This window comes from Castanea sativa, chromosome 7, assembly GCF_040712315.1.
Source record: "Castanea sativa cultivar Marrone di Chiusa Pesio chromosome 7, ASM4071231v1".
NCBI classification, from domain to species: domain Eukaryota; kingdom Viridiplantae; phylum Streptophyta; class Magnoliopsida; order Fagales; family Fagaceae; genus Castanea; species Castanea sativa.
In genome coordinates, this window is record NC_134019.1 from 40,454,020 (window position 1) to 40,476,604 (window position 22,585).

The 22,585-nt window shown below is 41.6% G+C and overlaps 2 protein-coding genes across 2 annotated transcripts; both read left to right on the forward strand.

Annotated features, from left to right (window-relative positions):
• Positions 1-8,602: 8,602 nt before the first annotated feature.
• LOC142644459 (putative amidase At4g34880) lies at positions 8,603-9,683 on the forward strand. Its single transcript, XM_075819069.1, has 2 exons — positions 8,603-8,790; positions 9,395-9,683. Exons 1-2 carry the CDS (start codon positions 8,603-8,605, stop codon positions 9,681-9,683), a joined length of 477 nt encoding a protein of 158 aa, XP_075675184.1.
• An 8,119-nt stretch (positions 9,684-17,802) lies between these two features.
• LOC142644460 (uncharacterized) lies at positions 17,803-21,347 on the forward strand. Its single transcript, XM_075819071.1, has 6 exons — positions 17,803-18,694; positions 18,868-19,261; positions 19,457-19,538; positions 19,629-20,264; positions 20,517-20,803; positions 20,891-21,347. The coding sequence occupies exons 1-6, from the start codon at positions 17,803-17,805 to the stop codon at positions 21,345-21,347; spliced, it is 2,748 nt and encodes a 915-aa protein (XP_075675186.1).
• Positions 21,348-22,585: the final 1,238 nt, after the last annotated feature.

Here is a 22,585-nt window from a genome sequence, read left to right on the forward strand (position 1 = left end):
CCTTGGCCTATCTGTCACTCAGATCTCCCCAAATGCCTGGAGGGTATTCATAGGCGTAGAAGTTTTGTATGGGGCATGTCTGACGGTTCTAGAAGGTTGACGGTGGAAGAATTTTTCCACTGTTATCATCCGACGGAGATCGTCAAATCAAAAGGGATGTACAGTTTTGTAGCCAGGAGCCCGTTGTTGAGGCTCGTCAGTGATACACCAGACTCGAATAGAGACTGGAAAAGTAGGTATTTCTTTTTGGACGAGGACGAATGGATGTGTCGTCCAAGGGATAGCACATATATGCCCGTCGACACTACATGGGGCATAATGCCTCCATCGGGTATGCCATCGCTTTAGTTTCCGTCTAATTGATCTTTGAAAGTCATTTTATTTTTTAAAGTCTAGCCGTCTTTTTTGCAGCTCGAGACCGTCGACAAGTTTCCTTAAAGTAGTGGAGTTTCCTGGAGAGAATTTTCAACAAGACAAAGCTCCAGGAGAGGACGTGGGCACAACTCGTCACCCTCGACACTCTCCATTGGTACTGTGACGGTCCTGATCCTTCGTCCGCCGCCCGTCGTTACGATAACAGAGTTAGAAAACGTAAGTTAACTGTAATTCTCTCCGTCTTCTTTTAGCGCTGTCATTTTTGCTTCTATTCACACCCGTCTTTGATTTGTAGAGATGGACGCTGCCAAGAGAAGAGCCTTCATCAAACAACAGGCAGCGAAGAAAAAACAAGAGGGTGGCCAACAAAACGTAACCAACAAGAGAAGGTGGACCGTCCTCCTAAGAAGCAGAGGACCACACTAGAGCCCGTTGTGGCGTTGGAGGCTGAGAAGGCACCCGTCAGGCACGGAAAGGGCAAGGGCTTGATGAAGGGTCCAGCTCCCACAGGAGAGAAAGCACCCGTCCTTTTTAGGGAAGACTCAAGCTACGCCCTGGGAAAACTTTTGTCCATCCTGACGGCTGACGACTATGAAGACCTCGGCAATCACGCGACGGAGGCGATGGGAGAGACGGGTCTCTTTAATATTGCGCAGGTATTTTTAAATCCATCTAACTTTGTTACGCTCATGCTTATCCGTCATTTACATGGTGTTGTACTTTGCTTTCAGGCCATGCTGATGATGAAAGGATTAATGGGCCGTTGCGTCAATCACGAGACAACAATGGACCGTCTAAGGAAGAAGAACAAGACGATGGAGGATGAGCTTCACGACTTAAAGACCTGGAAGATCAATATGGACAGGAAGCTCAAGTGCTCGGAGGAGGTCAGAGGTGAGCTGGAGACGGAGAATGAGCGTTTACGCCAAATCTTGAAGGACAAGGAGAACAAACTGACGGAGACTAAGCCTAAACTCCACACTGCGAAAGAGATAGCCGTCCAGGAGTATCGCGACTCCGACCTCCTTCTGGCAAAGCTTGGGAGCTCCTTTGCTGACGGATTCGACGACGCCATCCGTCAGATTAAGTCGTCGTATCTCGATCTGGACGTATCCCACGTCTCTATTGAAGCTCAAGGACAAACACTCACGCAATCTGTCCGTTCAGAAAGCACAGACGAAGTGTTTGTCGTCACTGCTCCAGCTGACGAAGGTCAAGCTCTTCCTCCAAGTCAACCAAACGACGGTCCATTGATTGAGAATTCATCCCCGAAGAATGAGTAGTAATTTTTTTTTTTCTGTAAATATTTTTACCGTTGTAAGCGAACTTGCTGAACCATCGTTTGTAATCGTACAATTTAACTTATCGAATCTTTTTTTCTTTGCCTATTTGCTTGCTTATTATCCGTCGCACATTATATGCATGTTTATCCCATTTAGATAATCCCGTCTATTGTGAGGAATTTGTAGATGTCCGTCCTTTATTTGGGCTAGACTTTCATATGTATTTTTTGAGGCCCGTCCACTTTGTGGATCTTGGGTAATTCGTCCCCTTTGTGGACTTGGTTAAACATCTCTTGGGATGATCCGTCCACTTTGTGGACTTCGTAAGTCTTCATCCCTTTGGGATGATCCGTCCACTTTGTGGACTAGTTTTTTATCCCTTTGGGATGATCCATCCACTTTGTGGACTTGTAGGTTTTTATCCCTTTGGGATGATCCGTCCACTTTGTGGACTTGTAGGTTTTTATCCCTTGGGATGATCCGTCCACTTTGTGGACTTGTAGGTTTTATCCCTTGGGATGATCCGTCCATTTTGTGGACTCGTAGATTCTCATCCTTTGGGATGATCCGTCCACTTTGTGGACTTGTAAATTTTCATCCTTTGGGATGATCCGTCCACTTTGTGGACTTGTAGATCTTGAACACCATACATTTCATATTTTCTGAATAAAAATTCCTATCATTATATCAGTTCGATAGACCATATTGTTAATGAAAAAAAAACTTGGGTTCTAATAAGTAAAAACTATAACTGTTTAAAAATAAACTGAAAATAAGGATAGATATTGTCTCATGCCCACTGCACTACTGGTAGTACTTCTTCAGGTGCTCTGTGTTCCACGGATGGCTTAATTTCCTTCCGTATAACGTCTCCAAGTAGTACGTTCCTTTCCTATGCCATGAGATAATTCTATACGAGCCTTCCCAGTTGGGACCCAGTTTCCCCAGGGATGCATCCTTCGTAGCACCGAGTACTTTTCGTAATACCAGATCTCCCACCTGGAAGTCCCTGTGCCGGACCTTGGAGTTGTAGTGTTTTGCCATCATGGCTTGGTACCGCGCCAGTCTTTGTGCTGCTGCTGCCCTGACCTCATCTACAAGGTCAAGCTCTAAACGCAATGCTTCATTATTCTTGCTCTCGTCGTAGCTTTCCACACTGTAGCTCGCCAATCCCACTTCTGCCGGTATGAGGGCCTCAGTACCATATGCCAATCGAAACGGTGTCTCTCCTGTTGGCGTTCTTGCCGTTGTCCTATACGCCCATAGAACACTTGGTAGTTCGTCCGGCCATATGCCCTTTGCCCCCTCGAGCCAGGTCTTGATAATCTTTAGCAAAGATCGGTTTGTGACTTCAACTTGTCCGTTGGCCTGTGGGTGGGCGGACGACGAGTAGTAATTTTTGATTCCCAGCTGAAAACAAAAGTCCCGGAATGCATCATTGTCGAATTGCTTCCCGTTGTCTAAAACGAGCACCCTTGGAATCTCATATCTGCAAATAATACTTCTCCATACAAAAATGCGAATGTTCTTCTCTGTGATAGTAGCCAGAGCTTCTGCTTCTACCCATTTGGTGAAGTAGTCAATACCAACCACCAAGAACTTCAGTTGTCTTACCGCGATAGGGAATGGACCCATGATGTCCAACCCCCATTGTGCGAACGACCATGGAGCCGTCATAGGTGTGAGTTCTTCCGTTGGCTGTCTAATGAGATTGCCAAATCGTTGACACTTGTCGCAGGCTGTAACGTACACATGGGCATCCTTTTGCATTGTCGGCCAGTAGTATCTCGTTCAAAGTAGCTTGTGCACGAGAAACCTTGATCCAGAATAGTTCCCACAAATTCCTTCATGGACCTCCCTCATCACATACTCTGCTTCCTCACGACCGAGGCATCTTAGATATGGTCGGGAGAATCCTCTTTTGTAGAGGACGTTTTTAATCAGGATGAATCAGGCAGCTTTAACCTTCAATTTTCTTGCGTCTTCTTTACTATCTGGCAACTTGCCATCTTTGAGGTATGCCATAATTAGGACCATCCAATCGTTCTCAGTGCTTACCTCCTGCATTCGAACATCATCTAATAATGATGAAAGTTGGACAAATGACAATACGTGTTCTGTAGTGATCATATGTTCGGTCGAAGCAGCCTTTGCGAGTCGATCCGCTTCTTGGTTCTCCTCTCTTGGGATCTGGATTATCGTAAATTGGAGGTTATTCGTCCGACCCTTCACTTCCTCGAGGTACCTTTTCATCCTCTCATTCTTGCAATCATAGGTCCCATTAACTTGACTGGCTACGATTTGAGAATCGGAGTAGATGACTGCCTTCCTAGCCCCTGCTGCTATCGCAAGCTCCAGTCCGCAACCAGGGCCTCGTACTCTACTTCGTTGTTAGTAGTGGCGAAGTCCAGACGGATCATGCATTCTATCTTATCTCCTTTAGGGGAGTGTAGTACGACGCCGACACCCCCAGCGTGTTTATTGGAAGATCCGTCTGTGTGAATTCTCCATGTGGGCATCTCTTCTGCCCCCTACTCCTCAATTGTAGTGAATTCCACAATGAAGTCTGCCAGTATCTTTCCTTTCACAGCCGTTCGTGGCTGGTATTGGATATCGTATTCACTTAGCTCGATAGCCCACAAAGCCATCCGTCCTGCAGTTTCAGGATTTCTCATTGCTCTCTGCAAGGGCTGATCCGTAAGGACTTTTCTGGTATGCGCTTGAAAATAGGGCTTGAGCTTTCGAGCTGCAGTCACAAGAGCGAAAGCGAGTTTCTCCATCCGTGGGTATCTTTCTTCTACTCCTCTCAGCACCCGGCTGATAAAGTACACGGACTTTTGTATCTTCCCTTCCTCTCTGATGAGAGCTACACTTACCTCTGCTAATGAGACGGCAAGGTACAGGAACAATTCCTCCCCTGGCATGGACAGACTAAGCAATAGCGGGGTAGAGAGATATGCCTTCAACTCTTCAAATGCCCTTTGGCATTCGTCCATCCACTCGAAAGATCTCCTTAGTGTTCTGAAAAAGGGGAGACACTTGTCCGTCGCTCTTGATACGAACCTGTTTAAGGCTGCTATCTTCCCTGTCAAGCTTTGCACTTCCTTTACCGTCCTCGGAGGAGATAGTTCCATAATCGCTTTTACTTTCTCTGGGTTGACTTCAATGCCCCTCTGGGACACCATGAATCCTAAGAATTTTCCAACGGTAACTCCGAACGCGCATTTTCTTGGATTCAGCTTCATTTTGTACGTCCGAAGAGTGTTGAAAGTCTCCTGGAGGTCCCTGAGATGATCAGACACCTTTGCGCTTTTCACCAACATATCGTCTACGTAAACCTGGACGTTTCTGCCAATTTGGTGTGCGAACATTTTGTTCATCAATCGCTGATACATGGCTCCTGCGTTCTTGAGCCCGAACAGCATCACCTTGTAGCAAAAAAGCCCCTGGCTTGTCACAAATGATGTTTTCTCCTGATCAGTCTTATCCAATTTAATTTGATTGTACCCAGAGAAGGCGTCCATGAAGCTCAAAAGTTCATGTCTTGCAGTGGAGTCCACTAAGGTGTCAATGCGCGGGAGCGGATAACTGTCTTTAGGGCATGCTCTGTTCAGATCCGTGAAGTCAACACACATTCTCCACTTTTCGCTTGATTTCTTGACCATGACTACATTTGCCAGCCAATCAGGGTAGTACACCTCCCGTATGAAGTTTGCTTCTTGTAGCTTCCGCACTTCCTCTGCTATGGCCCGATCCCGTTCGGGGGCAAACACGCACTTTTTTTGTCGAACTGGAGAGAAAAAAGGTGATACATTCAATTTGTGAACTATGATTGTCGGATCTATTCCCGGCATGTCGTCATGGCTCCATGCAAACGCGTCTTGGTTCTCTTTGAGGAATAACACGAGCACGTGTCGAACCGTTTGGTCGACTAAGGTTCCGATTCTGGTAGTTCGGTTGGGCCTAGAATCATCCAGTCGTACCTCCTCCAATTCTTCCACAGTTTCTGCTACTGTTCTCTGTTCCTCGATGTTCATTGCCTGTAGGTGGTCATCCATCTCCATCATGGCAACGTAACATTCCCGCGTAGCCACCTGATTTCCTCGCAGTTCTCCAATTCCGTATTCGGTGGGAAACTTGATCATCAGATGGTAGGTAGAGGTGACGGCCTTCCACGCATTGAGAATGGGTCGTCCGAGTATGGCATTATATGCTGAGGAGCAATCAACTACGAGAAAAGAAACATCCTTGATTATTTGCTGAGGGTAATCTCCTACCGTCACCGCCAACGTGACGGATCCTAAAGGATAGACCCGGGTTCCTCCAAAGCCAACGTGGGGCGCGCATGTTGGGATCAGGCGCTCTTTAGCAATCCCCATTTGCTGGAACGCGAGGTAGTAAAGGATATCTGCCGAGCTCCCGTTGTCCACCAAAACTCGGTGGATGTTGAAGTCCCCTGCCTGTATGCTAACCACGAGCGCGTCGTCATGTAGGTGGTGAAGGCGCTGGGCCTCTTCTTCCGAAAACCCGATGCTGGAGCTGTTCCGTCGTGTTCCGTCGTGTTCCTTCTGGTAAGGAGCCCGTCGACTGGACGCTTTGCACCGTCCGTAAATAGGTCTTTCTGGCCTTTTTGGATGACCCTGCTGAAGTACTGCCCCCTATTATCATCCGTATATCTGCTACTAGTGGTCTGGGACGTTCATTTTCCCGTCGGGGATTTTGTTCCTGGTTTTGATCCGTTCTCTCCTTCCTGACGAACCTCTGCAACCTACCCTGCCTAATAAGGGCTTCAATTTGCTGCTTCAAGTCATAACAGTCCGCCGTGTCATGACCATGATCGCCATGAAAGCGGCAGTACCTGTCTCTCGGCCTCTTATTAGGATCTCCCTTTAGCTTGCCAGGGAACGTCAAAGTTCCTTCGTCTTTAATCTGCATCAACACCTGGTCAATTGGGGCTGTGAGGGGAGTGAAGTTGGTAAACCTTCCCGTAGGTGGCTTGGGTCGCTGATCCTCCCGTCGTTTTATGGTTCTTGCCCTTTTTTGCCCCTTGTCTAGTTGCATATCTTCCGGCCTTTCCCTCTTTCTAGGCTTGTCTTCTCTAGAGAGCAAGGCGTCCTCTGCGTTCATATACTTTGTCGCCCTATAAAACACGTCGGACATAGTCTTTGGGTCATTCTTGTATAAAAAGAATAGGAACTTACCCTTCCGTAGCCCGTTCGTGAATGCTGCCACGAGTATCTTGTCATCGGCCTCGTCTATCTCGAGGGATTCCCTGTTAAATCTGTCGAGGTATGATCTCAAGGTCTCGCCTTCTCGCTGCCTGATGTTCAACAAACACGCAGTGGACTTCTTATGCCGGTGACTCCCGATGAAGTGGGATACAAACTGCGTGCCTAATTCCTTAAAAGTGCTGATGGAGTTAGGCGCTAGCCTACTATACCAGTCCCTTGCAGGTCCTTTCAACGTGGTGAGGAAAGCCCTGCACATGATTTCGTCTGGCACGCCCTAAAGATGCATCAGGGTCTTGAAAGATTCCAAGTGATCCAAAGGGTCCTTGGATCCGTCATAGTTCTCGATGTGTGGCATGCGAAATTTTGGAGGAAGGGGGCACGAAGTCACAGGCGTTGTGAAGGGCGAATCTGTTCTGTGGACTAGGTCATCCAAGTCGCTGGATATTCGTCCCCTCAGGGCACTCATCATCACGTCCATACGTTCCCTCATCTACTGCATCTCAGCTGTGATGTGAGGTGGTAAGGTGTCCGAGACGGACGGCGGGTTTGTCTCCGGCCGCTCCGGTCTAGTCGGTGCAGCGCTACCTTCAGGCCCAACGGCGTTCCTCCCCTCCGGGCTAGCGACTTCCTGGTCTTCCTCTGGTGCACTTTGGTGTGCATTCCTTTGTCGTAGTTGCTCTTCTAAATCATGATTCTGCTTAGTGAGGCGCTCAACAGCCGCCGCAAGCGTTTGGACTTGCCTTTCTAGCGCTGTGGCATGCGGTTCTTCGCCTTGATTGTTGATTGTCGCCATCGATCTGGTGAGTACCATGCAACTTTTTGTCTTAGGAATAGAGCAAAGGCTAAATAGTCTTCCCTACGTTCTCGTTTCCCACAGACGGCGCCAACTGATGAGGTCAAAAAAATCACCAATAAGTTGCAAGCACTCTCCAACTCGAGTCAACACCTACAAAGAGAAAACAAAGAGACCTAAAAGAGAGCACCGGTGTGGTACCGGCCAAAAACCCTCCAAAAGTCAAGTTAGAATTCCTTTACAACCCTAGAGTGCCAGAGTTGAGTCAATTGTGCGTACCTTGATATCTAGGGTTTCTGGGGTATTTATATTGGCGTAGAATTGCCTTTCCTTTTAGGATACAACTTCCTTCTTGAGTTCTTTTCCATATAGGAGTCTTCTCAAACGTGTGATGCAAGAAGTTCAAGTGTACACGCTTGCGTGGAGATAAAGCAAAAGTCGACTCAAACGTATCAAGTGACATACAACCAAGAATTTATAACTAATTCATATATGACGGATACTCAATAAAATTCAACCGTCCTATTTGCGTCACCTACGATGTCAATCCGTCTTCTTCCTCTCCGTCCCTTCAGGTTCAATGGAGATATCCGTCTCCTATTTTTATCCCCTTCAATTATATTATTGATATAACATCAATTGCATTCATTATCATATTAGTTCATTGTGCAATCTAATCTTAATTTATACTACCTTTGGTTGTCAACCTTAATATTGTCAAAGCTTTCGTGCTTCGTTAGCTCTTTATTTTCTAAAGCTCTTTTTAGAAATTGCTATTAAACAGTTCATTAGTATCGAAAAATGGTCATTCTCTATTTGATATGGATTCATTTTTATTCAGATTAGATATCAACTTCTGCTTCAATCCACTATAAAAAGACGAAATTGAAAACTCTTTAATTTGATTGAGTAAGCTAAACATGGCTTCCATGACTACCAAATATTCACCACTGAGCTTCACTGACTTTTCTTCCCTGCTCCTGATTCTTCTAGCCACAATATCATCCAGTGCCCAAGCCATCAAGGCCGCCCATGGCTTCTCATCAATCCAAGAAGCCAAAGTGCATGATATCCAGCTGGCTTTCAAGCAAAACCAACTCACCTCCAGGCAGCTCGTTGAGTTTTACCTTAAACACATAAGAGACTCAACCCAGTTCTTACCTTGATGCATTTGGGGCTAAGGCAAAAATTAATTATCTTGTATTAGATGCAAAATTACTACTAATTAACTTTTTTTCTTTTTTTTGAAATTTTATAAATGGAAAAAGTTTGACAAAATTTTTCATACTTGTTGATATGGCAGATTGATAGTAGGAAGTAAAAAAGTAATGTTAGTAGTAGACTTAGACGAGAACTAGTAAAAGTTAGCTAACTCAACTCTTATTATTATTATTATTATTATTTTTTGAAGTGCAACATTCACAATATTTTTTACAACATATCCTAGGTTTTAAGTTGCTTTTTATTTTCTATTTGAAAATATCACTATAAATATTTGTTTGCCATCAATAACAACCTATTACTTAATATTAGTTGTAAAAGTGTTGTGAAAAATATTGTGGAAGTTGTATTTTTCTCTCTTTTTTATTTATTTTTTATTTGGTAAAAAAATATTATTTTATTTATTGATTATAAATAACCCTATTGGTTAAAATTGGGTTTTTTTTTTTTTTTTACTTTTGAGTCTTAGGCGACCGCATTTCTTGCTCTAGCATTCAGCCGGCTCTAGTTCTCAAGGGTGTCCTAGAAGTGAACCCAGATGCACTGTACCAAGCTGATAAGGCTAACCATGAGCGCAAGTCCAAAGCACCAGCTGGGTCACTCTCTCCTTTGCATGGTATTCCCATTCTGCTCAAAGATAACATTACAACCAAGGATAAGTTGAACACCACGGCTGTCTCATATACACTGCTCCAATCAGTCGTGCCACGCGATGCTGGTGTGGTAACCAAGTTGAGAAAAGCTGGGGCTATCATATTGGGGAAAGCCAGCTTGAGCTAGTGGTCTCTTTATAGGGACGGTACACTCAATGGCTGGAACGCCAGTGGTGGTCAAGGGAAGGTGAGAGAGTGACCCTACCCAGGTGTGATCATACTGATACCCTACCCACTTGCCCCAAGTCTACAGGAACAAAAAATCCAAATAGGTCATAGCTATGCACTCAACTCCATCGAGAATGCTAATTAATGAGTATAAGTCGAGAGTATGAAGTTATTTCCCAATTGCTTCTTATTGTTAGATTCGAATCTGAAACCTTCACCTCTCAAACCCTTAGGAGTGAGTCTATGACTACTAAACTAACCACCTTCGTGGTTTACTACTAACCACTGTGTGTATATGATCAGCCATGACTCATGACTCTTTATTATTATGCCTTTGATGAGACAAGGATAATTAATTGGCCCTATTCTTCAACCATTGTTTCTAACATATATTGGGTTCTTGTAATAATCAACTCGGAATAAAAATGTAATTACTAAGACTTTCCATTTGGACTTAAACCATCAAGTCAAACCACTTAACCAACCCGTTCCCCTCCCCCCCCCCCCCTCCTTTCTCTCTCTTTCTCTCTAAATCTTTTATTTTTTTCCTATATTTTAACATATTTGTTTAAATAATTTTTTAAAAGAAATTATGGTTAGACCTTTACATATTTTCTTTTTAAAAAAAAAGTCTATTATATAGTTGAAATAACATCATTTTTATCTAAATTTTACCATTGATCTATAATTTTATTATATATCATTCACAATGATTTACCCTCAATAATGTGAAAAGAGTTATAAAAAATGTTGTATCTTAGACTAATGATTTCCACTATAGATACATTCAGCAAGTTGCTTCATCTAGTTTTTGTCACGGTGCACAGCAATACAAACCCTTTTTCTTACAAGCAGAGACAAGTTCTGCCGGCAGATTGTCGTTATTGAAATAAAAAGACATGTTGGAGCGTATAGCAAGCTTTGCTACCATATGAGCCACAGAGTTGCATACCCGCTTAACCCAACAAAAACTTAAACAAAGACCGGACTCAATATACTAATAATATTACAAATGACGTTACATATGGCCTCTTCTATGATCTATCAGACTATCTCATGCAAGTGTACATATAAATGAACCAAAATACAGAAAAGAAAAATAAGCTTGTCTCCTCCTTGTTCATGTTTCAGAAATTACCCACCGTGACTTGATTATTAAAAAAGATAAGCAGGCCAACTGTTGCCAATTTCTTCCTTCTCTTTGTAGCCAATTTTGTAATATCATAACAAATAATAATTAGTATACAGTAAAAACTTGGCAGTGGGCATCAAACCAACGATTGGTCTGTCAAGCAGGAGTAATGCCAATCTCACCAAGACAAGATACTGTGTATATAGGAGTAATGCTTGTGTTAACTTGAAATCTTTTGAATATTTATAATATTTGTTGTTTTTTTAAAGCTCATACTGTAATTTCAAATACCTATTTTGTCTGTATTTATCTATGAAGCACGGGTGCGGCGTTTGGGCCGCCGCACCCGCGTCGGACGCGGAGACGCGCAGGCGACGCCGCTGCCTGCGCGTCCGTGCCGCGTCGGGCAATAAAAAATCAATTTTTTCCGCGCGATTCGCGCCGATTCGGGCCGACGCGCGCCGATTCGGACTGAATCGGTCCATATCGGGCGCAACGCCGATACCGGCCGAAATTCAAAAAAAAAAGAAAAAAAAGAAACAGGTGCACAACGCACCATTTTACTTAGCCGAAAAAAAAAATGCCAAACGGTTGCGTTTTGGAAAAAACACTTTGAAACCCTATATGCTTAGCCCTCCCTCACAAATCACTCGTCCCAGCCATAAACCTCTCTTCATTTTTTTTCAAGTCTGGTTCTGTCTCAGCCGCCCCAGCCCTTGCCTCTTCAAGCTAGTGCTCTCAAGTCTCTCCCACTCTCTGCCTTCACTCTTCAGCACATCTCATTTTTCAGCGCTCCACTTCGTCTCCCTTGCTCTCCGTCTCCCCTCACTGTCAGGTATCATAGCTGATAGCTCTCACACTCACACTCTTAGTTTATTGTTAATAGATGATTTTTTAGTTAGTTAATAGCTAAATTTGCAACTTTTAGTTATTATGATTTGTGATTGTGTTGTGGACTGTGATGAGCTTATTTTTTTCTATTTTTTATTTCATTTTTTGTGAGTCTTGTGACGTTTAATTTTTTATTTAGTTAATACTTAATAGTTATTATTACTCAGATTTGTGATTGTGTTGTGAATTTGTGATGATCTGATTTTTTTATTTTTATTTTTTTGTGAGTCTTGTGACATTGGGTTTGATTTTTTATTTAATTAATAGTTATTATATATTTGGAAATTATTTGTAGGTTAAATTGAATCTGTTGAATTTGAAATGGATGAAGCTACTAGCACAAAAAGTTCACCTTCATCTAATGAAGGAGTGCTAAATGATGAAACTCCTCTTTGGCAGTATGTGACTAAAATAGAAAAACTATCTGGTTCTACTGTTAAATCAAGTGGAAACACACACTTTAAGTGCAACTATTGTGGTAATATTTATTTGGGATTCTATTCTAGGGTTAAGGCTCATTTATTAAGAATTGTTAATAAAGGTATTAAAGTATGCCCTAGTGTGACATCGAGCCATAGGTTGGAAATGCAGCGAATGCATGATCAGGTTGAGAATGATAAGTTAGAAAAAGAACGGAGAAAACAAATTCCCTTACCCCCACCTCCCCCAAGCCGTGGGCCTATTGGGAGTATTCCCCCATTTCGGACACAAGAAGAGAGTGATAGTACAAATCCCTTTGATGGTAATAAGAGGAGGAAGGTTGTGAATCCTACAGTGGAGAAATTATTCTAGAATAATGCTAGACATGAATTGGATAGTCAAATTGCTAGGATGTTTTACACCGGTGGGATTTCATTTAACTTTGCAAGGAACCCATATTATCGTAGTTCATATTCTTATGCCGCTACTCATAGCATTCCAGGTTATGTTCCTCCTGGATACAATGCCTTGAGAACAACACTTTTGCAAAGAGAAAAAGCTCATGTTGATAGACTTTTGAAACCAATTAAGGACTTTTGGGTTGAAAATGGTGTAAGTATAGTTTCTGATGGATGGTCAGATTCACAAAGGAGACCTCTTATTAATATTATGGCTGTATCAGATTGGGGTCCAGTGTTTATTAAGGCAATTGATGGGTCAGGTGAGTTCAAAGACAAACATTATATTGCTGGGGTGTTGAGGGATGCTATAAAAGAGATTGGACATGAGAAAGTTGTCCAAGTCATCACTGATAATGCTAATGTGATGAAATCTGCTGGAGCTCTTATTGAGGGTGAGTATCCTAAAATATTTTGGACACCCTGTATTGTCCACACTCTCAATCTAGCTTTGAAGAATATTTGTGCAGCAAAAAACACTGAAAGGAATGAAGTTACATATGAGGAATGTAGTTGGATTACACGTATTGCTGATTATGCATCCTTCATACGTGTTTTTATCATGAACCATTCGATGAGGTTGGCAATGTTTAATGAATTTTGTCCATTAAAATTGCTCCAAGTTGCTGATACTAGATTTGTTTCGATTGTTATAATGCTAAAAATGTTGAAGTTGATAAAAAGATGCCTTCAAGCCATGGCTATTAGTGATCAATGGGCTTCTTATAGGGAGGATGATGTTGGAAAAGCTCAAAAGGTGAAAGAGATGATTCTAAGTGATCTTTGGTGGGATAAGGTTGATTATATCCTTGAATTCACAGCACCTATTTATGATATGATACGAGTAGCTGACACAGATAAGCCTTGTCTTCATCTTGTGTATGAGATGTGGGATTCAATGATAGAGAAGGTAAAGGTAGCAATATATTGGCATGAAGGCTTGGAAGATGATGAGTACAGCTCATTTTGGAGTGTGGTGTATGATATACTTATTGATATTTGGACTAAAAATTGTACTCCACTACACTGCTTGGCTCATTTCTTAAATCCTAGGTAAGTACATTTATTTTCTATTTTCTTTAGTTCCCCCTTCTAGTAAAACACACGTTTCATTTATATTTATTTTTTAATCTTTAACTCTAGGTATTACTCCATTGAATGGCTTTTGGAGAATTCAAAACGCATCCCTCCACATCGAGATCATGAAATTTCTATGGAAAGGAGCAAGTGTTTGGATCGATTCTTTGAAGATGTGAATGAATTAAATGTGGTGAAGTCTGAGTTTACTGCATTTTCAGGAGGGAGGTTTCCTTCACCAGCTGTCTTGACAGATAGGTGGGTCTTACAACCTTTGGTTTGGTGGCAATACCATTCCGCATTTCCAAGTCTTCAAACCCTTGCCCTTAAACTTCTTGGACAACCTTGTTCATCCTCATGTGCTGAGAGGAATTGGAGCACATACAAATTTATTCATTCCTTAAAAAGAAACAAAATGGCTCCTGCACGTGCTGAGGATTTGGTATATGTGCATTCTAATCTTCGACTCTTGTCAAAACGCAATGCGGAGTACATAAATAGAGATACAAAGATGTGGGATATTGCAGGAGACTCTTGGAATGAGAGCGACATACATGGAGGAGCTGGAATTCTTGAGAATGCAGCTCTTACACTTGATGAGCCAGAGTTGGAGGCCATGGTTATTGGGAATGTTAGCACTAGTGTTACTACTAGTGAAAGTGAAGTTCGAAATGAAGCTATTGATCTTGATGATGATGAAATTTGTGTTTGATTGTCTTGTTGATATATCTTTTATTTTGTTTTAGTTTCAAACTTGTGAGTTGTATTTTAATTTTCGAACATCATGGAATGTTTATATAATTGAGTTGTATTCTAGTTATTATTTACTATTGTTCTTAAATTTGGTATATGTTTATATAATGTGAAAAAAATATGTTTAGCAATATATTAAAAATATAAATAAAAATATTTTTAATAATTTTTTAATCGCCGCACCCGCACCCTACTTTTTTAGAAATTGCCGAGTCCCGCACCCACTCCTGCACCCGCACCCGAATCCCGAAACGCACCCATGCTTCATAGGTATTTATCAGCCAAAAACTGAAGAGTTTGGCCAAAATAATTTCAATTTTATACTTTTCGAACTGCTAATTAAGAAAAAAGAAAAACAAAATTGAGCACAAAACTAAATGGGCAGCCTACAAAAAAAAAATTAATTTAAGGCTCAATTAGTTCAAAATTAACATGGACTAAATGGAACGAACGGACCGACGTGAATCAAAGTGGACCATATAGACTAAAGTGAACTAAATGGACCGAAATTGACCAAAATATTATATTGATTGATGTGGCTCAAAATGAGTATAACAACCAGTAACAATAAATTCTATGTTTCATCTTTTAGTTATTACATAGATTTGTAAGACTTAGATATAGTAAAATTTATACTAACTACAATATCACTAAAAAATAATTAGAAATTATTTTATTATGCTATTGATGTGAAATTAACCAATCATGTCATATTGTAAAATTTTTAGTTGGTAAATGATAGCGTTTAAATATTCTTTTTACTATTAAAATTTTAAATTAAACATTCATAAGATGCATTATTTAAAAAACTTTATTGTTTGATTAATATTAATTTAAAAAAAATGCTTAAATGACTTCATGCACTAATAGATTTGAATAAATAATTAAATTAAATCATTTAATTATTTACTAATAAATTTTACAATTTAAATGGACCGAAGTTGACCTACTGCGATTGAAAATTTTGCTACCATAACTTGGTACTAAGCCACCTTATTAGGGCTTTGTTTAAAACCCAAATTCAGGAGACCCAAGGGTTCCACACATCTATTATCTGTCCCATAGACCCATTCCCCACCAAATAGCATAATCATTTACTCAAAGGCTTAAAGCATCTCTTTTTTTTTTAATTAAAAAAAAAAAAACTTTTAGTCAATTCTCAATCATGCCAATGCTTCCTCTCTTCCCATCACTGCTTATTCTTCTACCTAAATTATCATATGGGTCGCACAATACTGTCACAGGATATGGGGTTCTCAATCGAAAAAGAAAGCGTATATGATATCCAAGTCCAACTTGCTTTTAATCAAAACCAACTCAACTAAGGCAACTCATAGAGTTCTACCTAAAACAAATACTAGCTTTTGTTTTTCTGTTCTTTTGTGATGATAAAAGATTAGTAAACTATAATTTCCAGTCCATAAGTATTCATGTATTGTTTAACTTAAAATATGTAAACTTAGGATTTTTTGCATTATTTAACAGCTAATTTTTAGTTTTTTTTTTTTTTTCCCTCTTGGGCAGTGAAAGGAGGACAAAACAATATAATTAAGTTTCTTTTTATTTTATAGTTTTTCATCAAAAAAGATACGGGTCATACCAAGATCAACCTAATTTAACCCTTAAAAGATCAAGTCAGGGTAATAGACTTGACAACCCATTTTTGACATCATGAATTCGATTTGTATTTTTTCCTTTCGTGGTGAAAAAAAAAAAAAAAACAAAAAAAAAAAAAAAAAGTCCATGGTCATTTAAAAAAAGTCCAGGTCGTAAAAGATTATATTATTAAGAAAAGTAATAATAATTTTTTTTCTCCTCCCAGTAGTAGCGTTCCTTCTCACACATGGTGAGCCTTTCTTCTCTTGTCCTTTTGGTTCAAACCCAGAGTGAGAAGAGACCCAGTACCCTCTTGTGGCCGTTGCCCATAGGAGCAGTGCTATGGATTCGAACTTTTTAGAACGGATTGAAAAAATGCAGCTTACAACGGATGAAGATGAAGCAATGACAGTTCGCTCGGTGCGGAGGCAAGAGATTCTGGAGGAGTACTCTCTCAGCCTCATCGGAAAGTTTCTTACAGCTAGACCCATTAACTATAGGGTGATGAAGAACTTAATACGATCCATGTGGAAGTTGAGGGATGATCTAAAGATAGTGGACGTCGGCGATGGTCTTCTACAATTTAAGTTCTCAATGGAGAGTCAATTGCAGTGGGTCTGGAATAATGGTCCGTGGTGTTTTGACAACCAACTATTAGCCTTACGGCGTTGGGAGAAAGGTATGACAGTCAGGTCGGTGAAATTCACACACCTACCCTTTTGGGTTCAAGTATGGGGGTTGCCCTTTGACTTGATGAATGAAGAGGCTGGTCACGACATTGGCCGAGGCTTAGGAGAAACCATTGAAGTGGATTGCAAGGCTTTTAAATCAGACCAGGCCCGATTTCTAAGGGTGCGAGTAGAGTTGCCTTTGGATAAGCCCCTAAGGAGGGGAGGTCCAGTGGTCAGCCCAGAGGGTGAAGAAGTCAGGGTCGCCTTTCGATATGAGCGTCTGGTAGGGTGGTGCTACGCTTGTGGCAAAATTGGACATAAGGTGAAGGAATGTCGGACGTCGAGTTTGGAGGAAAAAGAAAGTAGATCATACGGGGACTGGATGAAAGCCGGGTCTCGGGTGCGAGGTGACAAAGCAAACGACACCGAGGGAAACTCACGCCGCCGGCAGGGTGTGCAAAACGTCCAACCTGATGCCACGGAGAGGACAGCTAGCACAAAGCGCACTATCAATGCAACAACGGAAACACCGAAAAATCAGGAGAAGATAATGGCAAGTACGACAAATATGTTACCGAATCTTCAACAGTTAAGTGTGCATTTATCCTCTCCATGTACGCTACAGTCTGACTCACACATCACAGAGGAGCCAATTATTGCACCATCAAGCCCCATTAATATGGTCACCGAAAATCAAGTAAGTGAATTATTTAGTGTTCCTGTCAGTTATGAGATGACTGAAAATACAGATGGCTTTCTTTCTTCTAGTCCACGTGAATAGGACCATGCAAAACATGCAACACATGGGTTTCTTTCTCCTAGTCCACGTGAACAGGACCATGCAAAACATACAACTCCTACAGCCACGTGGAAAAAAATTTTGAGGCCAAGAAACACTTTATGCACTGAGGATGCTATTATCAAACTTATTCCCGTGGGATCCAAGAGACAGTTTGATCAAACAGAAGCCATTGAAGTTCAGGATGAGAGTTCGAGCAGTAAACAACTTAAGGGTGGGGCCGGACCAACACAACCTATCTATACAACGGTGGAGGCTGCGTCCCAGCCCCGCCGAACGCCATGATCATCCTAAGTTGGAACTGTCGGGGGCTTGGGAATCGTTGGGCAGTTGAAGTCCTTGCCAAGTTGGTAAGGAAAAAAGCTCCCACAATTTTGTTTCTCATGGAAACAAAATTGACAGTTAGAGAGATGAAACCGATTAAATCCGAGTTGGGTTTTCTTTCGATGTTGGCTGTTTCCAGTGAGGGTCGTTGCAGGGGATTGGCCTTGCTGTGGAAGTCTGAGGTGGTAGTTGACACTCAAACGTACTCCCCACATCACATTGATGTGCAAGTCCTTGGTCAGCCTAGCCAATCTTGGAGACTCACGGGATTTTATGGTTACCCAGAAGAGCAAATGAAACCCGAATCCTGGCGACTCCTTAGACACTTATACTCCCAATTAGCTAGTCCATGGGTATGCATCGGTGATTACAATGAGATTATCAGCTCCAAGGAAAAATATGGCAGACACCCCAGGCCACTCCATCCCATGATTGAGTTCTGGAACACTCTACTTCATTGCAGTCTGATTGACCTTGGTTTTAGCGGGTACCCATATACGTGGCGGAATGGTCGGCCTGGCGAATCTCTCGTAGAAGAAAGGTTGGATAGGGCGTGTGCAACTCTTGGCTGGTCTGAACTGTTCCCAACATCAAAGGTGACTCACTTGGTTGCTTCATACTCTGACCATGACCCATTACTACTGGACACGGCACGATCTACCCCAAACCACCACCGTCGACACCGTATCCAGAGATTTGAAGAGAAGTGGGTTTCTCATCCTGAGTGCGAAGCAAAAATCCGTGAATCTTGGACTCAAGCTCAGACATTGGGCAGCCCAATGTACTGCTTGTTCGAAAAAATAAAGAAATGTCGATCGGACCTTGTGGCTTGGAGCAGAATTGCCTTCGGTAACACCAGGGACCACTTAGACCAAAACAAAAAGAGCTAGAGGAGTTGGTAGAGAATGGTTATGGGCTGAATATGGACACCATCAATGGTCTGAAGAAGGAAATTAATGACCTACTACACCACGAAGAGGTGTTTTGGAGGTAAAGGTCTAGGTCCATATGGCTTTCGGCAGGGGACAAGAACACAAGATTCTTCCATCAAAGAGCTAGCCAAAGAAGTAGGAAGAATAACATTGATGGCCTGTATGACAGAGAAGGGACGATGCAGACTGGTCTGGATAGTGTGTCCAGGATTGCTGAGGAATACTATACGGAATTATTTACATCTGCAAACCCAAATAACATGGATAGGGTGTTGAACGTAGTAGACAAAGTGGTGACTGATCACATGGCCAACTTTTTGACTCAACCGTATACTGAGAAAGAGGTGAGGGTAGCACTATTCCAAATGCATCATTCAAAAGCACCAGGACTGGATGGTATGTCTCCTTTCTTTTTTCAAAAATACTGGCATATTGTTGGGTATGATGTTACTTCAGCTGTCCTATCTGTTTTGCACTCTGGGAGGTATTTGAGGAAAATGAATTTTACACATATTGTACTCATTCCCAAAAAGAATGACCCACAATATATAACGGAGTTTCGTCCCATTAGTTTGGGTAATGTTGTATCTTGGATTATATCCAAAGTACTTGCTAATCGGATAAAATCCATTTTACCCAATGTTATATCTGACTCTTAATGTGCTTTTATTCCTGGTAGACTTATCACAGATAACACAACTGTTGCGTTTGAAATGCTCCATCGGATGCGGAATAGGAGGAAAGGCAAAACTGGCCACATGGTAGTGAAATTGGACATAAGTAAGGCATATGATAGAGTGGAGTGGGGCTTTCTCAAACAAATAATGCTAAAACTTGGGCTCCCGGAATAGTGGGTTAATCTGGCCATGGAAACAATGAGCACAACTTCTTATTCGATTCTCATCAACGGGGAATCGAAAGGATTCATAACCCCATCTCGAGGCATAAAGCAAGGTGACCCCTTATCCCCATATCTTTTCCTTCTATGTGCTGAGGGGCTATCTTCCTTGATTAGGAATGCAGCAGACACCAATAGATTGAAAGGTATACAATCTTGCCGGGGTGGTATTTGTATCTCCCACCTCTTATTTGTAGATGATAGTTTATTATTCTGTGAAGCCAAGCTTGGTGAAACCCGTCAACTAATGGACATCCTTGCACTATATGAGGCGGCTTCAGGTCAGGCCATTAATAGACAAAAAACTACCCTTTTCTTTAGCCCAAATACTAGACAGAGGGAGAGGGAAGCAATACAAAATTTATTGGGAGCACAAGTCATGAATAATTGTGAAAAATATTTGAGGCTACCTATGGTGGGAGGTAAATCCAAAGTGAGCACTTTTAGGGAGCTCGAAGAGAGGATAACAAAAAGGGTATTGGGTTGGAAGGAGAAAACCATATCTAAGGCGGGTAGGAAGGTCTTGTTAAAGACGGTGGCTCAAGCAATTCCCACATATTCAATGAGTATTTTCAAAATCCCCAAGAAGGTGTGTGAGGGCATTAATTCGGTGATGGCCAAATATTGGTGGGGGCAAACTCGGAGTGAGAAAAAAATACATTGGATAAATTAGGATCGCTTGTGCACCCCAAAAAACAAGGGAGGGATGAATTTTAGAGATATCCATGCATTCAACCTTGCTATGCTAGCCAAGCAAGCCTGGCGCTTAGTTACTGAAACTCACTCTCTCTTTTATCGGGTGTATAAGGCGAGATACTTCCCACGATGCTCCCTTATGAAGGCTGAGATAGGGAGTAACCCATCATTTGTTTGGCGCAACCTGTTAGCAGCTAGGGACCTCATCATTGAAGGAACGATGTGGCAGATTGGTGATGGCCAAAATATAGATGTTCGAAGACAAAGGTGGCTGTCCAACCCCCCACTTTTCAGACCAAGAGCAGACACTAATCTGAAGGTGGGGGACCTTATTGACCAGCATACTAAGCAATGGAAGAGGCAGTTGATCTATTCCACCTTCTTGCAGTCCACAGCAAAGGAAATTTTAAGCATTAAGCTTGGCAACCTACAGTCAAGAGATAGGCTTCAATGGAAGGAAAATAAAAACCATGAGTTCTCAGTCAAATCAACATATTAGGTAGCTCTTTGCTTAAACAGGGCTGAGGTGGTCGAACATTCACTGGCCTGGGAAGACAAGAAGCTCTGGAACAAGGTATGGAAACTAGGGGTACCACCGAAGGTCCGAAACTTTGTGTGGAGGGCTTGCTCTGATTTACTACCTACTCGGGCTAATCTATTTCGAAGGAAGATACCAATTGATCCACTTTGTGCAATATGCGGCCAAGTTGATGAAACGGTTGCTCACGAACTATGGGAATGTCCTCTAGCTCGAAACGTATGGGCACTGGTAAGAGGTAAGCTGCAGAAGTGCGGAGCGATGGCACCAAACTTTCACCTCCTTGCTAGACAGATGGTGGCTACGCTCACGGGACCTGAACTGGAGTTGTGGGCAATGGTGGCTTGGTCTATATGGAATGCGAGGAACAGGTACCACTTCGAAGCGAAGCAGTCCCAGCCAAGTGATATTCTCCATGGTGCCACATCACTGCTATAGGACTATCAGAGGCTAAACCGAAGCCTTGCTAGACCCTAAGCACCTGAGCGTGCTATGTTGCTTTAAAAAAAAAAGAAAAAGAGAGAACAGGGCCAATACTTTTTCGGTGCGAACTGCTTATCGACAGAAATGTTATTGGAATATTACCAACGGCTATTACGTAGCATGCCTAGTAACTGAGCACTTGGTGTGCTGTTCTCACCTTTTGGGACTATTGTATACTTTATAGTTTTTTTTTTTTTTTTTTTGTACTGACTGTTGGGGCCTGGCCGGTGGGTGCCACCCCTAGCGCACTCTTTGTACCTCTTTTATTTTTTAGTAATATACTTCTATCTTTCAGTCAAAAAAAAAAAAAAAAAGTCCAGGTCTTTTTAAAAGCAACTACTTTATTCATTTTACAATACTAAAAGTCCATTTTATCTCATCAAAAATCGATTTTACATTACCAGTTTTACAACAACTCTACATCATACATCATATTAAAAAAAAAAAAAAATTCTTTCTTAACAAATTCAATAAACTAATCACAAAACCCGAGAAACAAGAGAGAAAAAAAGGAATATTTAAAAAAAAAAATAGCACTAGAGTAAAATGTGATATATATATATATATATATATAAAGATTTTGCATAACCTAGCCAATATAATAGTTCATCGCCCAAATCTTTGGTTCAAACTACTTTTAAAAAGAAATTAATATTTTTTTAAATAGTTATAATATGTTCCTAACCTATAACTTAAACTTTTTCTCTCTTTCAAATACTTTGCGCACAAAGAAGTGCCAATTCAAAAACGAGGCAGTTGACAAGGTTGAGTCTAATATTATATACTTATATTGGAGACTCAATACGGAGATACATGCAAAATTAATCACGTTTTCTTGTATCCATCAAATGTTTTGGGATTTTTTTTTTCAAAATAACTACAAAACTCAAACAATTTTATTAGTTATCAACGTTTTCAAACTATTTAGAAAACTAATAACTCAAGTATGTGAGATTCGATTTCACTGTAGCAAATTGAGTTTAATAGACTTAAATTTCTATGAGGTGTCTGGCTAACGTGGATTAAGGAAATCCACGTGGAACTCGAGTCTCAAAGACTCGAGTTCCCTCCAAAGTTCCGAAACTTACGATGTTCTCAACGACCCCTAAAAGCGTCAACGATCTCTGTGGTGAGGAAGCTCTCAAGTCTGATCAAATCTCGCCACCTCAACCTTCTTCTTCCTCTTCTTCTTC